At 37.0% G+C, this 22,201-nt stretch overlaps 1 protein-coding gene across 5 annotated transcripts in view; it reads left to right on the forward strand.

The window, feature by feature from the left end:
- Positions 1-22,201, forward strand: part of AP3B1 (adaptor related protein complex 3 subunit beta 1) — a 164,352-nt gene that overhangs the window by 70,497 nt on the left and 71,654 nt on the right. For all 5 annotated transcript variants that reach the window (XM_072859652.1, XM_072859650.1, XM_072859651.1 and 2 more), the window contains 4 exons: positions 1,749-1,811; positions 2,702-2,834; positions 8,052-8,161; positions 17,714-17,890. In XM_072859652.1, the coding sequence (XP_072715753.1) occupies positions 1,749-1,811; positions 2,702-2,834; positions 8,052-8,161; positions 17,714-17,890 (483 nt within the window). The remainder of the gene's footprint in view (positions 1-1,748; positions 1,812-2,701; positions 2,835-8,051; positions 8,162-17,713; positions 17,891-22,201) is intronic.

Below are 22,201 nucleotides of genomic sequence, written 5' to 3' on the forward strand. Positions count from 1 at the left end.
TCATATTTTTATTAGTCCAACAGTAAATCTAAGTAAATTTGAGGCACTTGGAGGCAAAAAGGTCTTCCCCTCATTTAATGATTATGAAAACTGTCAGAAATACTAATAAGACTTAGTGTTATCCAGGAAGAGTCACTCCTGAAATAATTGAAAGCTGATATATTTAAATTCCTATATTAATAGATATTACAATGGTGAAGAGGTGGAGAAGTAGAAATTGTGGGTTTTCCTTTCATTGTGTCTTCAGCCACCAAGTTCTTTCTTGGTGGCTGAAAAATTTAGGACAACCTACACTGTTACATACATAAAAAATCTTGTGCTTTTCTCCACCGCCTACCTCCATAGTTCCATCTTATCTGCTTTAAGATAGGAGGACAAGACCTATGGCAGTATTTAAGATGTAGGAGCACCCTGGAGTTCATCTGCTGCACTGTTTAGATTTCTGGTTTGTTCTCTGTTTCCCAACATCAAGTTTGCTTTTTTGATCACTGCTTAGCATTGAGCTTATATTTTCATGGAGTTATCTATTTTAACCACAAATTCTGAGTTATAATTAGTAGTAATCAGCTCAGGGGCTATCATTTTCTGTAAGGTTAAGGGGTTTCCCCAATGATGAACATGACATTTATCTGTGTTGATTTTTTTTTTTGCCATTTTATCAACCAGTCATCTAATATTTGAAGTTTTTATGCAGCTTTTCTTAGTCAGCCTTTGTCTTCATGTGTCTGAAAACTGTAGCATCAGCTGAAAACTTTGTCACCTGTTTTCTCATTACTTTCATAGTTCATATATGAATATGTTGAAAAGCAAAAGACCAACAAAGATATTTGTGGGATTCCATTGGTAGCCTTCCTGTACTGTAAAATAGTCTCTTTTTTCCCCTGCCTATTCCTCTTTCACTTATCCACTTGCTTTGTTATCTATACTAGATATATATCTTCAAGAGCCTTTAGTGACAGGTCTTATCAATTTTTTTCTGAAGTACAGGTGGACTGTATCAATTAAGTGTCCTTGTCTGTGTGCATCCAGCTCAAAAAATACCAACAGGTTTCTGAGGTATGACTTCCCTTTACAGAGACAGAGTTGTCTTTTTCTTCAGTTTACCTCATTCAGATTGTATTGGAATTCTTTCTTCTTGAAAGTTAAAACAACCTGGAAGCATAGCATCTAAACAATATATGCTAAGTGTTGTATAGCATCCTCTTGTTCACCAGGAACAAAGAAGAGGCCTTTCAGGGTCTGATGTTGTTGATGTTGTTTGAAATCTGAGGAGTCTCATAGATGCAGCTGTTTCTTTCCTGAGTTTAAAGGTCTTTTATTGCAGTTCATCTGAACTTTATTTCTCCCCAGCTGCAGTTGTGATTTCCGTTATTTTTTCTCACAATGTCACATGGTTCTTATATGCTAAGGCCTGTTGTATAACATTGGAAATGATGCTGCCAGAAGTATTTCACGCCCATTTGATATGCAATGCGACACTAAAGCTAGAGCTTGTAGAAAATGCATCACTGAACCCTAGAGTTCTGCTTTGAAAACCTTGTGTGTACTTGCAAGGAGAATATTCCTCCTGAGTGCAATGCTGCCACCAGTTTATACTGAAATCTGGTATACTCTATTGAATTCTAAGTGGTATTTTTAGTAGTATTATCTTTTATTTATATACAGTAAAAGTATAGTGTGTATGTGGTACTGTTTATAATATTTTATTTTGGCTTTTGATAAAATACCTGGGGTTTTTTTTCTTGTAGCTTGAAATCTTGACGAATTTAGCAAATGAAGCCAACATATCAACTCTGCTTCGAGAATTTCAGGTTTGTGCAAAAATGTATTCTTTTTACATGAAATGCTCTCTATTGGCCAATTGCCATTATTGGATGTTTCATCTAGATTCTTAGTCTTAAATTTTTCAAGTTAAAATGTTCTCAGAATGGAAATGAAACTGTCTCATATCATAATGGATAATAGAGCTTTTTATATGTGGAAAGGAGTTTCAATGTTTTGTTTCTTGCTCTCCTTCCAGCTACCAAAAAAAAAAAAAGAAGTGATGAGAAACTCAATCATTCCAAATTCTTTAAAACAAATTCTACCAACTTGACTGACACTGTAAGTCACTAGATGGTAGGGTCTTAATTTTAGCAATATTTGGCCATTAGCATTTATTGCCAAACCTCATTTCTGTAAGTCATTTCATGAAATAGTGTTACCTCCAATATCTGTATATGTATCAGCAAGATGTTCTGCCTATATTGTGAAACAGTGTCTGTCCTTCTTTCTTTCCTCTTTGCTTATGACATCTATTTTCATTGCTTCAGTTCTCTGGCTGGATTTCTCTGAAAGGTACTGGTTCTCAGGCAGGTAGGTTATTCATAGTTTCACAGATGCTCCTGGTTAAATGAACTGAAACCTCTCTGAAGAGAGGGCTCATCAACTCCTCCAACCTTGCACACAAACTCTAATTGCTGTTTTTGGGTAATTGCCCCCTACCCCAAGCTTTCTTGAAATCAGAGGTTTGCATGGCCATGGTGATGAAAGCCAGCAAGAAAATGTCTTCTAAAAGTGACAATGAAGTGAAAAAAGTATAACTTCTGATGTGCAATGTAGCTTTCTAGATTGAATTTATTATACAGTATGTCTGTCTTATGAGGTACGTCTTTGGTTGACAAGACTTATGTATTGACTAATGAAAATCCTGTTTCCTTAGACTTACGTGAAAAGCCAAGATAAACAGTTTGCTGCAGCTACAATTCAGGCTATAGGCAGATGTGCAACTAACATCACCGAAGTGACTGACACATGCCTTAATGGCCTTGTATGTTTGCTGTCCAACAGGGATGGTAAGCTGAATATTCTGTTTGTTTTCTGAGTAGCTGATAACATGAAACCTTTTCTTAATGAGAACCACACAAAGCAGATCATGTTAAAAAGTATATGGGAGTTGACTTCTATAAGAATTTAGTTGACATGACTGGATAAAAATAGTGATTCTGGTGCATCTTCTTGTTTGAAGCACTTCAAAAGGCTGTCATAATCACTGGGTACTTATTTTCTCTTTTGTTAGTGAAATTAATTCTTTGTGGCCTGCCATTACATGCTTACCTGTTTTTTCTCAAAATGCCACAATTATTAAAGTGTGCTGTTGTGATTATCATAGATGGCAGTAGTTTTACTGTTATATGTTTAGTTGCATCAAAACAGTTAGCCTGCAGAGGGTGCTGAAAGCTTGGAATGTTTTTTTTTTTTTTTTAGTGCTTCAATGCCTAACTGAAAAAGCATTAAATAGTTTTAGGATAAATGGCCCCAAATTTGGCTTGATTTTGTAATCTAGCCTTCTGATATTTTTATATAGTGAAACAGAGTTGCAAGTCACCAAGGAACACAACAAGGAGCAGATAAAGTCAATAGGTTCTAGCAGCACTGTAAATCAATACCTGATAATACGGTATATTTTTACCAGTTACCAATGAATATTGCACAGAAGAAGTAAATAAGAGAATTGGAAGATTATTATATAATGTACAGTCTACATTAATATGGTTAAATATTGGAAATAGAATTAAGAAAGATGTAGTTAAAAATAATAATGTCAGGAAGGAGGAAAAGTGTGGTTTTGAGGTGTCCTGGAGTAATTAGAATTGTTCAGAGAACACAGGTGAGATCTACTCCAAGCTTTGAAAAGCAGCATTAATTCCTCTTCGTATCTACTGGACATATTTTTCATGGTAATCCTAAGGCGGCCTTTATTATGGTCATCACTTTGGCAGCACATGGTCATCCTGTGACCCACTGATACACTCAGAGATTTCTCTAATTTGGTTTATGAACTACGAGTCCTCCTTCCCTCCCACTTCACCTTGTATGAGAAATTTCTGAGAAGCCTCAGTGTATAGCTTGGTAGTTTTAATATATATAACTTTAATTTCCTAGTGCTCCAGACCTTATGTCCCTTTATGCTTTTCTGGTTATCAACTGTGTTTAAAATATCTTCCCATATTGTGTTACAAGGCTGTGTCTGCACAATGCACCTTTTTGTATTACATTCAGGAATGACCATATTAAAAATACAAGCTTCCAAGCTTGTTCTTGATTCTGCTTAATTCTACTAGCGATCTTCCTCTAGGTCAGTACGCTCCTTTCAGCATGTACAAATCCCCTTTTTTTTTCTGTCTTAAATAAAATAATAAAACTATCACTTCAGAATACTGAGTTTGTAACGTAGTAATCCTTCTTTCTGTTTTCTTGCTTTGTTTTTCTTTTTGCTAAAAAGGAACCAAGATAAGAGGAAGAGGCTTTTTTTCTTTTATCGTAGCTTCTCAATTTAATATTTTCTTCAAAGTAATTCCGTATATGTATATATACACACACATATGCATGTGCATGTATACAAAGGTCTGTCTCAACAAGATTACTTTTCTTGAGTGTTTCTAAGTAGTTGTCTAGCAAATAAAATTATCTTCTTGTGCTTACTGTTCTGAAAGACTGCAACAGATATATTGAGGATCTTTTAAACCTGGCAGCTGGCAAATTGCTTTACCATAGCTGCAGTGTCTTTATTCCTTCTTTCAAGGAATGAGAAGGATGGCATAATTTACATGATACCTTTCCTCAGGTGGCAGGAAATTACCGATAGTCACAGCTTACTGAACATAAGAAGAGTTCTGGGCATGGTAAAGCAGAAAGAGACTTAGCATGTGTAGGAGAACAGATGTAAGAATCTTGGTTAATCTTGCTTTCTTCCAACTTTCACCCTTAAAGTGTGCAGGCAATCTGTTTGCTGTGCTACTTCTTCCATGGTTGTTTGAAGCCTGGAAGCAGTTCTGCCTTTGCATAGTGTGAAGCCCAAGCTAGTAAGTCCAGCAGGTTCTGAGGTCCCTGAAAGCAGTGTCATCCCTGCTTTCTCTGCACTGTTTTCTTATTATGGGGAATTCACTTGAGTGCGGAAGAGAGGTGACCAAATTCGTTCTACCAAATCAAAATAGAATCCTGAAGAACGAGCTTGTGGGAAAACTGCCTTCTAATTCTGTGCTCTTGTTCTGGAAAGGCCTTTATTGTAGATACAACCCAACAGCCAAGATATCTTGGCTGTATTTGGCACAGAAGCTGTGCCATTAATCATTCTGCAACTTGGCGCTGAGAAGCGGAGTGTTGTTATGCAAAACAATCTCTTCAGGATTCAGTCAGGTCCAGCTGGGATAACTCTTCACGGAGCTCTTTGAGTGTCTCATCATTGAACATTCTAGTTTTTCTGTGCTTCTGTGATTCAAATGTTTTTTTTACCATAGCCCCCAGCTTCCCTGAGTAGAGGAAATTTGACTTTAAACAAAGCACTCATAAGTACGCAAAGAAAATTTCAAGAGCAGCTCTCAACTTCCCCAGAGCCTTGTTTCTGGAAGCCATGTTGAGGGCTGAGAATTATTTTCCTTCCTTGTCTGCTGAATGAGGTACAAAAAGAAAAGTTACTTTGGCTCTTCAGTGTGATATTTGGCATGTGACATTTGTGACGGATGCATTTTCTTTAAGCAGTTGCCTTGATAATTTCAACTGACCGCTGGCCCCACTATGACATAAAAGTCATTTTACATGTAAGACACAGATGGGATTATAGGAGGTCTCTTTTGTCTGTCTGTACTGCATATACTAGAGGTCCTGCAGGTTTTTCTCAGATGGGTGACTTTCATTTTCTGTTGAAAGTTGCAGGTTATGGGTAATAGAGAATGTAAACACAATTGTAGGATGCATAGCTGAAACAATTTGTTTCCTACTAATCTATACAAATTTGAACAGGCAAGTTGTAAAATCACTGGAACTGTTAATACATCAGGTAACTACTACCTATCTATTGGAATTACTGTTAGAATGATGTAAAAGAAAACCAGCTCCTTGTAGCATTCAGTTTATATGTATTAATGTGATTTCAGAGTTCTGTTATTTATGTTATAAGGGTGGAAAAATTCACGAGATAGAAGCTTAGACTTCAGGCAGTTCTGAAAAGCAGAAACTTAATGTTTGTCTGGATACTTAGCTGTAATAATTGCCTTTTAACTTCAGTTTTAACCATTTGCATAACCTTCTAATAACCCAAATAATCATAGAATCATAGAGTGGTTTGGGTTGGAAGGGACCTTTAAAGGTCATCTAGTCCAACCCCCGTGCAATGAGCAGGGACATCTTCAACTAGATCAGGTTGCTCAGGTTACTTTTTCTTTGATAATTCTAGCAGAGTTACATTTTAAAATTTTCTTACTGCTCTTTCAGGATGCCAGTTTTATCCCCCATCCCCCTTTACTTTTTTTAACCTAAATATGTGTGTCTTTTATTTCATGCTCATTTTTGGAATTCTTCATGTGCACAAAGCAAGCCTCAAACAGGCTCTTTTTTTTTTTTTTCCTGGACTGCATCAGTCCTTATTCTAATACAAATTCATTTTGATTTTGTTTGTACTTTTTTTTTTGGTGTCTAGAGGCACGTAAAAGGAACCATACTAGTTTACTTGCTTGCAATTCTGGTTCAGTTCTTTAAATTCGCTCCCACAGATTGCATTAATGTTGTTCCTATGGTGACACTTCATCTACTCAACTTCATTTTATCATTATCGGTTCTACATTGTCAACAAGTGTTTTTATTAATGACTTTATGTTCACTCAGTTTTTTGGGTTCAGTTTTATTTTGCTTAACCATTCTTCTTTTTAAGTAGTATCACAAAACACTCAATGATGAAGGTTGCCATTACAATGTCCCCCACTCAATATTCCAGATGGTAATTTTTTAATTTTGAGAATTGTCATCTTATTTTAGTATCTGGCAAAACACAATCTAAATTAAATTGATCTGTAGGGTTTTGCAAGACCTTGAGATATGTGAAGTAGACATGTTAACCTTGCTTCAAGAAATTAGTCTGGAAAAATGATGGAGAAGTCATGTCAAAAAAAGGATGACACAAAAAGCTGCAAGCTAAAATTTAAGCGTTTCAGAGGCTTATGGCATAATGATGCATACTCAGAGCTTTTGAAAAGCCTTTCTCGATAAAGAAGTTTGCTTTCTTAAAAAAAAAAAATTTTTTTAGAGATCTCTTCCCCATACAGTTCTTTTGAAACTTCAGCTTGCTTGATTGCTGAATGAATGGTCCATGTGTCAGATTAACTCTTGAAATGTAGGAATACATCTGTGATGTTTAACGAATGGTAGTTAGGCTTTTTCTTTTAAACATTGATAGTTTAGGAGAAATAGTTACTCCCTTTTTGTAGTATAAATGAAAATTAGAATTGTGTTGAACTCTTACAGTAGTCTTTGTTTTGATTTCAGCTTTGCCTGTGTTTGACTTTCCTTCATCCCTCCTTACAGCATGAGTTTACTCTTGCATAGAAGCTTACCTCTGCACCAGTGGGTTTTTCTCAGCTTCAAAAATTGTACATTTCATACAAGTTGATCAGGCTGTGGATGTTACTTGTTACAGTAGTTAAGCACTCCAATGCATGACTTTGGCATAAATCTTACAACAGCTTGCTATTTAGAAGCTTCATTTGAATGTACTAGAGATTAGGTTACAGACCTGAGAGAGACCATTTAGAAGGTGAAAAAGTGCAGAGGAAATGTTTAGATATTTCTCATTTATGAATGAGCTGTTACTTTTAACATTGCATATTTCTTTGAAAATTAAACAAGTGTTTGTATTTTTAATGCAGACAGCAGATTACTTATGACTATGCATAATTTCAATGAAAAACAGATGTTTTTTCATGCTGTTCCTCAATTTGAAAAGGAAAAATACAAAATGCAGCTTTACTAAAAGACAATTTCAAAAAAAGTGTGTAATAGGATGATATTTTTACATTTGGAACATTTCTCTGTCCTCTTTTTGCTGCTTATAACTTGATTCTTGAAGCTGAACTTGTATTACTTAGTAGAGTAGTTTACGTCTTTGTTACAAAGTAAATAGAATTCAGTTCTGCAAAGCATATTTTGAAAGCAGATAACATCTTTTACAATCAATTATTTATGGCTTTTTCTTTTGCATAAATGCTTTTAAAATTAATAATTTGTTTTGTCTTAAACAGAAATTGTAGTTGCTGAAAGTGTTGTTGTCATTAAGAAATTGCTGCAAACCCAGCCAGCACACCATGGTGAAATTATTAAGCATATGGCCAAACTCTTGGATAACATTACAGTGAGTATTTCTGCATAGTGTCTTATTTTCCTTGATGACTCATAAAAATCACACCATCTCCTTTGAATTTGGGCCATAAATAGAAATAGATTTATTAGAGAAATACAACTTTTTTTTTTTTTTTTGACATAAAATATTGTTTTTTGTGATGTTAAGGAAGAGGAAATAGAAGCTGTCAGATGGCATCAATTTGTGCCTTAGATCTGGGAAGCTATTTTGAAAGAGATCCCTGGAAATGTTAAGTATTGCTAGTACCATTAGGCCAAGATGAATAGCAGGTTTAGAACGTGGAGTGGGTAAGTTGAAATGAAAATAAGTGCGAAGCAACACTTAACTTGAAGATTTTCAGCCTGTTGTCTTACTGATCTGGGGTGGATTTTAAAAAAGTTTATTCTAACCCTTTTTCCTTACCCCTAAATTAACTGACCTTTCCATGGTACCAGACACACTGCTGTGAGTGTGTTGCAACGTTTCTTGAAGTCGCATTTTTATATTCTGGATTTTTAAGATTCTGTGGCGTTTAAAAGTAGAATTTGCATTATTGCCTATTATATATCCTTAGATTAAATTTACATTTAGGTATGTCAATATTTACTTCCCGAATTCTCCTCACAGTCCCAGTTACTGATAAAACATTTAGTGGTCTATCCTAAATTATAGTGTAGGGCTGAAGACCATTAACTACCTATTCCATCATACCCCAAAGGTGACAGATTTTGATCTGTCAATGAGTATTTTTCTGTAGATGCTATAAATTGGACTGTTCAGTTTCATATAATTACACATATGTTTATTACACATATACATAATATAATTTATTGATGATGGAGCAGTAAATAGTTTCTAAATCAGTGAGTCTTCTATTTTCCATAGTTTAATTTGACAAAGTTTGGATTATTAAAAGAAAAAGGAAATGTAGTCGTCTCAGTTCATGCTTACTGAACAGGTTAAACAAGTCTTTGGCCGCTAAGAGCTGATGATCAAACTTCATAGCTGATGTAAAGAAAATATAATTCTACTGGATTGCTCATATCCAGAATCCAAAGAGGCTATAAGATACCACTGCTAATTACACATTAAATAGGTATTACCTATTTTATAATAATCACCTGTGTTTTCAGAAGATGTGTGCAATATTTTGATAATAACAATCTCATGAATTGTGTATAATCTTATTATACACGTCTTCTGGTACTTCACCAAATGAGTTTGTCATCTTTTTTCCACATATTGTACAAGAGAAAATAGTTGTTTTCTAAATATTTTGTTTAAAACTTAGAAGAGTTTTGTAGCTATTTGAAACAGTTAATACTTCTGAGTAAGTATTTCAAGTTTTAAATACAGGGAATTTTTTTGGAAAAGAAAGTCCTTTTTTAAGTTGAATAAGGGGCAAAAAAAAAGACATGCAGTACTTGAACTGCTTTGACATACTTATGTTCTCCAATAATGAGGTTGTACGGAATATCAGAAAATGGTAAGTAGTAGGAGAACAGTCTGTGGAACAGAGCAGTCATAAGAATAAACTAAAAATCTAAATCTGAATCTGAATCATCCTTATTCAAGAAGGAAGCAGTGACAGTGATGCTGTAGGTTCTCCAGGATGATTGTTGTACATGTTGTTTTACAGTTTTCTGTGTAGTTTTTTTATAATAACTTCCAGAAATTTATCTTCCTCAGTATGTTTAGGACTTTGGATTAAGGAATAAATTTGGAAAAAGATCATATTTATAATTTGAATGCCATTATTCTGAAATAACTTGCACCTATTATGTTTGAAAATGGATGTATTCCTTCACAGAATAGTTTGGGTTGGAAGAGACTTTTAAACGTCATCTAGTCCAACCCCCCAACCCCTTCAGACACTTCTGAAAAGGATAAGTGTATTTTTATGTGTTTAGGAAGGTGGCATTTGGATTATATAATTACTGAGGATCTGAGTTTGACATTCTGACATTTAATAAAGCATTACTGGAATTCCTGAGATCTGCACATGTATTTTAAACATTCAGATCTGCACGTGTATTTATCTTTGCTATGGGAAGAGTGGTTGTGAGTTGACATAACACAGTTGTCTTGGTTTTTGCCTGCTATAAGACATAGAGACACAAAGCAAGGATTCCTGACCCTTACTACATTGACATACAATATACATACATACATACATGCTTTTGTACACACATATTTTACACTGATTTTTTTTTCCTGACCTCTTCTGTTGGGGAAAGTATTTCTGGGCTCATTTTGAAATTTGGATTGAAACTTAGGGGACCTACCCTATTCCTCTATGCAAGAGCATACCACTGTCTTTAAAGGACCTCTTGCATTTGAACATAGGAGAAGCAGCCAAATTGTATGGTCTTGAATGAATTTGAAAGTAAGTGGAGGGTTGGGGAGTGTGGGCAAAGAAATTCTTTGGTGCTTCTTAGAGTTGAAATTAATTTAATTCTATGTAAAACACATCCGAAAGCATGAACAGAATTAAATACAATTAAACAGAAAAGCACTTACAGTAAAAATAAACTTTTTGATTTTTCTGTCATGATTTAGTTTAGGTAAAATGGTGAACACTTAGCCACTAAAATAAACAGAATTTATGTAAACTGGATGGAATATACTGTTGGGTTCGTGCCTGAATTTATTTCATTCATGTTGTTACAAATTTCACTTCTGTTAGCCTGAGATTGTGATTGTCAATGACGAGGTGTCTAAAAATCTTTTATAGCAATATTTCTTTCAGGTCATCCAATCTGAAATTTACTTATTCCTGTCTTCATCTTGTCTTCATTTTTGTCTTCATCATCTACAGAAGCCATTTATAAAGTGATAGGATGGATAGTAAGCTAAATATATCTGACCAACTATAAGAAATATTAGGAAGTTCAATTAAAAACTACTGAGCTCTTGTAGACCACTGACTCTCATTTACAGTAAAGCTTAGGACTAGGTCCATTTCAGTTTGCCCTTTAATTGATTGTTTCTTACAGATCTGAATAGAGTGATTATTTTTTTTCCTTTGCTTTTGTATGTTATCATTTGTACCTTAAACTTTTATCTCAGGTGTGCCCAGGCAAAGATCTATGAGATCTATTTTCTGTCTAATATTTGTTGAGTACCTAGACCTGTGCATAGTACAGCTCCATCTAGCTGTATTACAGCTCCTTTCCTCCACACACTTCAAAAGTTGTAACTGAGAAATGCATGTCTGATGGTGTTCTGAATATATTAAACAAGAGAATAATTGGATGTCTTTAAACTGCCGTTTTTTAAAATAATGAAAATGTTTCCATTTGGCTGTTAATAACATCATCATGCTTTACAATTTAATGACTTAGATCTCTGGCCCACAACTTACTAAGCAGTGCTGGTTTGTGCTAGGTGGTTCACTCTGAGGGTAGGCTTAATTAGTTTTGTGTGTATAGTTTTTAGAGTGACAGGAGTTTAAAAAATATGCATGTGGAAATGGGCCATTTAAAGAAGGATGATACTGGTTGAGTCCAAAAGTCCTCTTAAAAGAGTAGTCTTGTCTTCAGCAGCACCAAAAACTGGTCCTTTAGGGAGAGGGATTTAAAGATAAGAGCAAGTTCATTGTGATGCACCTCCAGTGTACCTTGTCAGCCACTGACTGGAAGCTTGAGTTTGCTATCCACATCATCATGGTTACTAATCTTAAAATTCTAATCTCTCCTCATGTTCCATATCTCTGATCAGCCTTTCCCTCTTCTCTTTGTCTTTCCTGGTACTTGTGTGGTGGTGTGACCAGAAGTGCACACAGTAGTCAGCATATAAAGGAGAAATTTTATGCAGTGACATAATGATATTACTTGTTCTGTATTTTTTATCTCACTTTCCTTGGGTTGTCTGCCTTTTGACTTCTGCAGAACATTGACTTAACAATTCTACAATTCTCTGAAAATATTCATGATTCCAAGATATTTTTCCCTAGAAATAGTTTGGGGTCCATCAGTGTGTGTAGAATTTTTTTTTTTTTAAGTCCTGTTATTAATGTTTCAAGGCCAGCTGCATCACTTCTGCCCAATTTTTAAGTATCACTAGTAAGTCATCTTCAACTGTTCAGGCTCTGTTTTAGTTTAGATTACCTTGAATAATTTTGTGTCAGCAGACTGTCTCCTCACTAGATAGCCCTCTTCTAGGTCACTTGCAAATCTGTTGAACAGCACATTTTCCCCTGTAGGTGCCTGTGGGACATCTGATGATTGCCTTCCATTGTAACTGGGTTTATGTCTTTTCTGTTATCTAGTCCTTTTTTATTCATGAGACTTCCCTTCCACCCTGTAAAGGATGATGTTTTCAAAGATGTTGCTGAGGGGCTTTTTCAAAAGCTTTTAGAATATTCTCTTGTCAAATATGTATCACTTAGTCATATAGTCTACTCTTTTAGAAAATCTTTCCTTCAAAACACCTAGGGTCAGAATTTGTCTAAGTCCAAATACTTGCAGATTTAATCTGAATTAAGTTTCAAAGTGGATTGGTTAGACTGTATTGTTTAAACTGGATTAACACGACACACTTCTGTTTACATCTGAAGTATGCCTCTCTTATCTCAGTTCATTTTAGCAATGAATGAATGTAAATCAACCTACCAAGAATTAGCTCTGAGTAAGAATGTCTCAATGGTGTTCTAAATTTGTGTATTTCCTCATATAAACAAGCTGCAGTAGTCTCCAAATTAGTTACTGCCTTTTTCTTTTTAGAAAAATAATTTATGATGTTACATTGTACCCAGTAGTGATTGCTTTCTGGGTGATGGGAATCTTGTAGTTCTGGTATGATTTTTCTCCAGACTTCCTCTTATATTACTACTAAGGCAGTTTTTTTTCCTTTTGATAACTGATGAATTCTGACATCCTTGGTTTTCATTACAGACTTATTCCTAATTCCTTCTAGAATATGAGACAGCATATGAGAGAAGTCTGAAGTGTTTTCTAATCTAGAAATGAGGAGGAACACTTCTTGATGGGATAAAGACAGGATAAGGAGTTGCAAATTTAGAGGAAAAATAAGATAGATGCATGTAACTTTGAAGAGCTTAATATGTGGGGAAAAACATGTCACTTACGGAAGCAATTAAGAATTACTAATTACTAGTTTGGGTTGGGATTCTTATTACTAGAGTGGGTCACTGGGAGTTTTTGACACTGCTCTGTCCATTTATCCAACAATGACAAACTGAAGTTCCTCTGCAGTATTCCTGTGTAAATACTGGTTATTGCTATGTTTCTGATATGGCTTCACAGCAGAGGCAGCTTGCTTGCTTTACTTAAGTTCCCCTTTCCCTCGGCATTGGGAAGGTATCACAAGGTATGACATTCGTATGTTCATATGCATTTCAATTCTGCAAGCTTCAGATTCTAGCCACATTCTTTTCCCTAGGATATGCTTTAATAATGTATTTTTAAACCTTTATGTAAGTAATGCCTTAATGAACAATTCTCATCATTTGATGATTTTTTTACTTGCTCTAGTATCTGTGTAATGTTTTAGAATTTGAGGAATAAATGGTCTTTGGGACATTGTGTCCAGGGACACTGGATACTGAACTTGAAACAAATACTCAGCTTGAGTAAAACACAATTTAAACAAAACCTGTACACTATATAAGATGTGACGGTCATCTGTGGAGATCCTTTTTTAGAGGACTTTTATGTGTAGAGGTTCAAATACTGGAGGAATCTTTGAAGGTCGACCATTTGAAAACAAAAAGCCAACACTTGTCTTTTACTCCTGTTCTTTCCTGTGTACCTTTTCTTCTTGCTGCCAGTCTGACATTTCACATCAGTTTCATCCCTCTTTCCATTTCTGATTCCAAGTAAAATTTTAAAAATTGCTAGCTATGCAAATTTTCTTCTGGATGCAGAGAATTAGATCTCGTTTGCAATTTGAATATCTCCTCATTTTCTGACAAATGTGCATAACCAGAATTGGCAATTTGAAGCTGTACTTCAGCCGTGTATGTTGTGTAATAAGGTTAGAGCTGAACTACAATAGGTGTTCAATTGTGTTGTTTAGAGTGATCTGTAAAATCTTTATAATGTCATTCTCTAACTGCTGTAAGTAACCAGAGTCTTGCTTTGAGGGGAGAGGGTCTGGCTGTTTTTTCTTTTTTAACCATTTTTTTATTTTCCTCCAGACAGGTAGTCAGTTAAAATGTCAGTAGAAACTGCCTTCTGGTACTAAGGCTTAAAAAGTGCACTTAACCACTTGCTCAGGGCATATAGAATAAAACATCAGGCAAAGTAATTTACAATCCTGTTTGCCTTTGAGGATAATGCAGAGCAGGGCTGAATAATGAAAGTATTATTTCCTGCATTTTTGTCAATTCAAGGTCCCTACTTAAGCTATACTGGAAAAGGCAGTGAAGGTCTAGAAGTTGCTTCATCTCTTGATGCTCTTTGAATGCCCTGGAAACAACGGCTGCAGGATCATGCACTTGATATTACATGGTTGAGGACTGGAAGACTTAAACAGGGAAAAAGAAGTCTGAAAATATTGTGTGATTTTGACCCCAAATGAATCCAGTGACACAGAAACATTGGGTTCATCAGTTCGACATACACTTTTCATTAAAATGGCTTCCACTCAGGGTTTAATTCAAAAAGTCTCTAATTGATATTGACTCTTGTTGCACAAAATTGTGTTTAGTATATACAGTATTTACATAGGAAGTTAACCACCAGATTAAAAGGCATAATCTCTCAAGAAATTTGATCTGTCTTCCATTGTCACTATTTTTAAGATTAGGCTTTGTTTAGTCTATTTATTTTACATTCTGAAACTAGTTTATTACTCTAATAATTACATTTTACAAACTGGGAAAAAACTTGAAAGAGTAAAACATTGTGCTTAAATGCATACTGTTTAAATATATTGAAATACATTTCATTGTGGTTTTAAAGTGTAGTCCTGGGTTTGATTAGGAATAGTACAATAGTGATGTTTGTCTTCCATAATTAATACTATTATAGAAATTGGTCTGCTCTGTGAGCTATTTTTGCTTTAAGAAAAGATAATAGGAAAAAGGATGTTTCTAATAGGCTGCTGCCCAAACTGTGGTACTTGGTGATCTCTTGTAGAATTCTAATATTTTAACAAGTCTGTAATGAAATATTTTAGAAAAATAAATCTAGCATAACTGAAACCTGAAGTTGCCTATATATTCTTATTTAGAGGTATCTATCTGTACTGCAGGCAACTTGAACTGCTCCAATACTGGAAAATTTAATGTACCACTCAATTACTGTTCTTTAGCCCAATTTAAAATAATAGATTGGGAGTGAGGTCTTAATGCAGTGTAACCTTTGGAACATTAGAAATAACCTCTTTCCCTTCTGAAATCAGTGTACAGTAATGGCATCAGTCTTACAGTTCTGTGGCGAACATATTCTGACTGCATTTAAAGTTTTTCTATTTAGCAGTTTTTCAGTAGCTCATTCTCCTCTCTCACACTGTAAGTTCCAAGACCATTTAAATTTTTTGTCAATTCACAAAAAAAAATCATCTCTATCTCAATCAGTATTTACATATATTTATGTGTGTTAAATCACTGTGTTATACCACTCAATACATTACGTTACCTCTACCTTAAATATCTTTTCCATGTTTAGAATTGGCATTTATCTCTTGAGGGGATTTTTTGTTGTTGTTTTTGGACTCCTGTATTCTGTCTTTCCATGATCTGGTTGCTTTCTCTTTCAGCAGAGACAGTCCTCTGTTTTCCCCATGACATGCTTGTTTATATTTTTGTTGGCATGTGTATTTGCAACAGTGTGAGGTGTAGAGGCAGATATTTGTCAGGTTGACTTTATTCAAAGGTGTTCCCAAACTTTTTGGAGCAGTAAAACATGTTTAATCATTAAAATTTTTTGTGAACATAATTAGTATTTCTTTAGCATGGCTTAGTGGGTCATTTATTAGGGGCTGTGGCCCATAGTTTGGGAATTGCTATCCTAAACCTTTGGTAGTTTATTTGCATTTGTTACCTTTTATGAATGTAACTGGAAAGCAGTACTTTCAAATTTTATGTGTATACAGGGTAGGATACTTAATAGTTGGTTCCCGTTGTAATTCTGAGAAATAAATATTCATATATGAATAACTGGCATATGCTGGAAAAGTAATTAAAACATATATAAAAGATGCTAAGAATTAGTGCTTGGAGAGCCACAATGCTGAATTTCTAAAGCTTGTTTCTCTTGTGAATCTTCCCTAAGGCAGAATTCATGCTGGCTTAAATGTAAACTTATTAAAAAAGATCACTGTATAGTGTAGGGAGTAATGGAAAGTGTTAGTACAAATGTCTTTTACTTTTTTAGAAAAAGCAGCAAAATGAGTTGAAATTGCCATTAAAGTTGGAAGCTTTCCTTTTTTCTGAACTACAGTCAGTCATTTCATAGGATAGAACAGTTACGTTTTTCCCCTAATATTTCAACATCTGTTGAACAAGAGTCTGTACAGAATGTGAGAGCACCAGTCTGTAGATGCTATGCAAGACATGCTTCTGCCTAGAAGAATTTTCTCATTGCATACTTTCTTCCTTCCTCTCAAGGAAGGAGAAAAATGTTTTCAGGGAGGTATGTAACAGAGATGCAATTTTTAATTTGACCACCAGGTAATATAGGCTAGCTCACCTTTGACAAGAGTGTATGTATATTATTTCATTTAACTCCTAACTACTTCTAGCTAAACTCTGTGTGGAGCATGAGCTTCTGTTTTCTTCTGTGCTTTCCCATTTTGCTTCCCCTCCGCCTGTGGACAGTACTGTGCTTTTGAAGTTGGCACCATATGCTGGGAGTTCATCTAAAAACTGCTGCTGCCAGTTATTTCAGTGAAATGGTCAAGTAGTTCCAAAACAGTAAGACCTGTGTGAAGTTTCTGGTCAGAGTGTTTTCAGTTAAGGGGTTAGATCCTATTCAGAAATTGAGAACCCTAATTTTGAACTCCTGTCTCTCCAAAATTCTGTGTTCAGCTGGCCTTGGACATCTGCAAAAATATGAATCTTACTGTCATAAAATTTTAAATAAAAATGAAGGAAAGATAGCAATAGTCTTAAAGAAATTATTGTGCTTTTAAAGTAGATAGGCAGGATTTGAGGAAGCTGTATTGTTGTAAACCATTTCTATATGAATATAGTCACAAAAAAGCACTATTGCATTTCAACATGGTGTTTAGCGTAACCTGGTGGCACGAATTCCCAGTCACACCTTGAAGGCTTGAATTCTCTTCCCAGCTGCCACCAGCTTGAACTGTGAAGATGAACACGTTGCTTCTGCATGCCTTTGTTTCCATTTCTGCTCTGTTTGTCTTGTCAACTCATAATGCATGGTTTGTTGGGCAGGATCTGTATCTTACATTTGTATGAATATTCAGTCTACCACAGGGGCTGTATTGAACATTATTTAATTTGGGTCTGTATTTCTTGCATGGCAATTGTCTTTTAACAGTATTTTGTTTAACTCGTTACTGAACACAGACACGTACAAGTACGCAAGTAGTCTTTGTGAATGTGTTAACTTAGAGTGTGCAATGTTTTCTCAGGTTCCGGTAGCCAGAGCCAGCATTCTCTGGCTCATCGGCGAGTACTGTGAACGGGTTCCAAGGATTGCACCTGATGTTTTGAGAAAGACAGCAAAGAGCTTCACTAACGAAGACGACCTTGTAAAGTTGCAGATCTTAAATTTGGGTGCAAAACTCTATTTAACAAACTCAAAGCAGGTAAGCTTAAACTCAGAAGCATACATATTTAGAGTCACAGTAGGTTTTGTGCAGTGTGTATAAATCAGTGGTGATTTCTTTTATATAAGTAACCAAAACTAGTCCATATTATTGTACAAAGAAAATCTGAACATCAGTTTTCAATAAATTTAACAGACTAAATCTAACCATGAGTCTTTGAGTATGTGCTGGATTGTAAATATAAATGTAGTGATGAGGTTGCTCTTTTTTGCCTCTCTTTCTTGGGGAAATTGTGGATTTTTTAATTCACATAAATAAGAAAGATCTGTAAATTGTATTACTGATAGCAGATAGGAGATTTTCCAGATGTGATTTGCTGTTTTCTGGATCTAAGACCAGAATTTTCAAGGGAGTACTATCAATTTGAACAAGAAGCTGCTCATTTTTTGTTCAGGATATCTAAAAGGAGATGCCAGCAAACGGCTTTGTTATGTCTTTCCATCAGTGCTCATCTTAAAAGTTAGTAACTGCTTTCCCTTTTTCTCTATTTCTTACTATTTCGGTTTACCTTGTGGAGAGGGTGGGTTTTGATCATCTCTAGTAATAAAGATAATCTAAAAATGTCAGATAGTACGAAAAGGTGAACTTAGATCTCCAGGAAGCTGAAGACAGTAGCTATGAGATGTGCCAGCTGCCTCATTCTTCTCAATTACAGCACTGTGAACTTCATCACTCTCTGGCTATGGAATATAGCATCTTGACACTAATTTTTCACTGTAATTCCAATTATTACTGTAAAAGGTTGTAAAATCAAAGTTGGGGTTTTTTTCCAAATGTAGAAGAAACAGTCTAGGAGGTTTCTGGAATGTGTGGCAGATAACTTCCTGACACAGCTGGTGAGTGAGCCTACCAAGTGAGGTGCCTCGCTTGACCTGTTGTTTACAAACAGTGAAGGACTGGTGGGAGATGTAGTGGTTGGAGGCCATCTTGGGCTTAGCAACCATAATCTGATAGAGTTCTCGATTCGGTGCGAAGTAAGGAGGGGGATGAGCAAAACCCCTACCATGGACTTCCGGAGGGCAGACTTTGGCCTGTTCAGGACGCTGGTTGAGAGAGTCCCTTGGGAGATGGTCCTGAAGGGCAAAGGGGTCCAGGAAGCCTGGGCATTCTTTAAGAAGGAAGTCTTAAAGGCACAGGAGCAGGCTGTCCCCATGTGCTGTAAGATGAACCGGCGGGGAAGACGACCAGCCTGGCTGAACAGGGAGGTTTTGCTGGAACTCAGGAAAAAAAGGAGAGTTTACCACTTTTGGAAGAAGAGGCAGGCAACTCAAGAAGAGTACAGGGATCTCATAAAGTCATGCAGAGAGAAGATTAGAAAGGCAAAAGCCCAGCTAGAACTCAATCTGGCCACTGTTGTAAGAGATAATAAAAAATGGTTTTACAAATACATTAACAACAAAAAGAGAGCCAAGGAGAATCTCCCTCCTTTATTGGATGCGGGGGGGAACATTGCCACCAAGGTTGAGGAAAAGCCTGAGGTACTTAATGCCTTCTTTGCCTCAGTCTTTAATAGTCAGACCAGTTATCCCCTAGGAATTCAGCCCCCTGAGCAGGAAGACAGCAACAGAGAGCAGAATAAACCCCCCATAATCGAGGAGGAAGCAGTTAGCGACCTGCTATGCCACCTGGACACTCACAAGTCTATGGGGCCGGATGGGATCCACCCGAGAGTACTGAGGGAGCTGGCAGAGGAGCTTGCCAAGCCACTCTCCATCATTTATCAGCAGTCCTGGTTAACAGGGGAGGTCTCAGATGACTGGAGGCTTGCCAATGTGACGCCCATCTACAAGAAGAGCCAGAAGGAGGATCTGGGGAACTACAGGCCTGTCAGCCCAACCTCGGTACCGGTGAAAATTATGGAGCAGTTCATCTTGAGTGCGCTCAACAGGCATGTGCAGGCCAACCAGGGGATCAGGCCCAGCCAGCATGGGTTCATGAAAGGCAGGTCCTGCTTGACCAACCTGATCTCCTTCTACGACCAGGTGACCCGCCTAGTGGATGAGGGAAAGGCTGTAGATGCTATCTACCTGGAATTTAGTAAAGCCTTTGACACTGTCTCCCACAGCATTCTCCTAGAGAAGCTGGCAGCTCATGGCTTAGGCGGATATATTCTTCACTGGGTAGAAAACTGGCTGGATGGCCGAGCTCAGAGAGTTGTGGTGAACGGAGTTAACTCCAGTTGGCGGCCGGTCACAAGTGGTGTTCCCCAGGGCTCAGTTTTGAGGCCAGTCCTGTTTAATATCTTTATCAATGATCTGGATGAGGGGATTGAATGCGCCCTCAGTAAGTTTGCAGACAACACCAAGTTGTGCGGGAGTGTTGATCTGCTTGAGAGTAGGAAGGCTCTGCAGAGGGATCTGGACAAGCCAGATCGATGGGCTGAGGCCAATTGTATGAGGTTCAACAAGGTTAAGTGCCGGGTCCTGCACTTGGGTCACAACAACCCCATGCAACGCTACAGGCTTGGGGAAGAGTGGCTGGAAAGCTGCCCGGTGGAAAGGACCTGGGAGTGTTGGTCAACAGCTGCCTCAATATGAGCCAGCAGTGTGCCCAGGTGGCCAAGAAGGCCAGTGGCATCCCGGCTTGTATCAGAGATAGTGTGGTCAGCGGGACTAGGGAAGTGATCGTCCCCCTGTACTCAGCACTGGTGAGGCCGCACCTCGAATACTGTGTTCAGTTTTGGGTCCCTCACTACAAGAGAGACATTGAGGTGCTGGAGCGTGTCCAGAGAAGGGCAACGAAGCTGGTGAAGGGTCTGGAGAACAAGTCTTATGAGGAGCAGCTGAGAGAACTGGGATTATTTAGTCTGGAGAAGCAGAGGCTGAGGGGAGACCTTATCGTTCTCTACAACTACCTGAAAGGAGGTTGTAGTGAGGTGGGTGTTGGTTTTTCTCCCAAGTAACAAGTTATAGGATGAGAGGAAATGGCCTCAAGTTGTGTCAGGGGAGGTTTAAATTGGATATTAGGAAAAATTCCTTCACTGACAGGGTTGTCAAGCATTGGAACAGGCTGCCCAGGGAAGTGGTTGAGTCACCATCCCTGGAGGAGTTCAAAAAACATGTAGATGTGGCACTTCAGGACATGGTGTAGTAGGCATGGAGGTGTTGGGTTGACGGTTGGACTAGATGGTCCTAGAGGTCTTTTCCAACCTTAATGATTCTATGATTCTATGATTTCTAAGAAATATATTGTCTGAGATGTATACACTTTCCTGGGCTGCTAGACTTCTTTGTTTTACAACAGCTTGGACAGCATGGGATCTTGTGTCTCTGCAACTGTGGTGTCTTCTCATTCCTTCATAGCTATATCCAACTGCAGACTTGATGTGTCTGAGACTTTATTCTGTAGGGCATGTGGGAGATTAACTGTCTTGCCATGCATTCAGATAAGAATGAGTGCTTGTCCTCTGCTTATACAGTCTAAAATGGGGCAGTAACCAAAACTGACTTCTTTCTGTCAGTGCTCATCTTAATGAAAATGCTGACTGACCTAAGGAAAGTTTGGTTTGATTATCTACACTGTCTCCTTTTGGCCCATTACATAATATTTACTAATTTTCCATATAATTTTTGTAATTTTACACTAATTTTTCCACACCATGTTTGGCCAAAAATCCATTGCATACAAGGAGATGATGATTTCTGTGATTCCCCGCCCCCCCCCCCCCCCAGTTTCACATCTTAATACATTTTAAACTGTCATTGTAAGTGTTGCATAACCCTTTATTCAAATACGGTAATGATAATAAAGCAGAAGAAACTGTCTCCTGAGATGCCTACTAAATGATGACTTTCATCAAAGGGTGTTTTCCTCTTTTAGTTTTAGGTTGTGGAAAAATAGGTTGTCTCCTCAAGTGGTCAAGCTATTCATATACAAAATTCTAACAGAGTAGGTTGATGACTTGGCTTGATTCAAAGCTCCTTCCAAACTAGAATATGATGGTTTTGCCTTTAGGAGCTGGTAACACTCTTACTGTATCCACATCCTTATTCCAAGGAGTAATTCTTCTTTACTCACTCATTTCTTTCTGGAATTACTTCAGTTCCTAAAAAGTCCAGCCATTTTTCAGTCTAATTTTTCAAACTTGAAGGCAAATCTTGTACACTTGACTGCTCAGTTGTCAGTCTGTCTATTTCTCCTCGTCCCCATGTTTTCTCCCTCCATATCCTACCCCACCACATAATACTTTTTTCAGTCCTTTCATCCAAAGTCAATGGAGTTGTGAAAATCTCAAAGATACAACGTTGCTTTATTGAAAAGTAGTGGTAGGATAGCCAAGAGACACTCAAC

The sequence above is a fragment of the Ciconia boyciana genome, chromosome 4 (assembly GCF_034638445.1).
Source record: "Ciconia boyciana chromosome 4, ASM3463844v1, whole genome shotgun sequence".
NCBI classification, from domain to species: Eukaryota; Metazoa; Chordata; class Aves; order Ciconiiformes; family Ciconiidae; genus Ciconia; species Ciconia boyciana.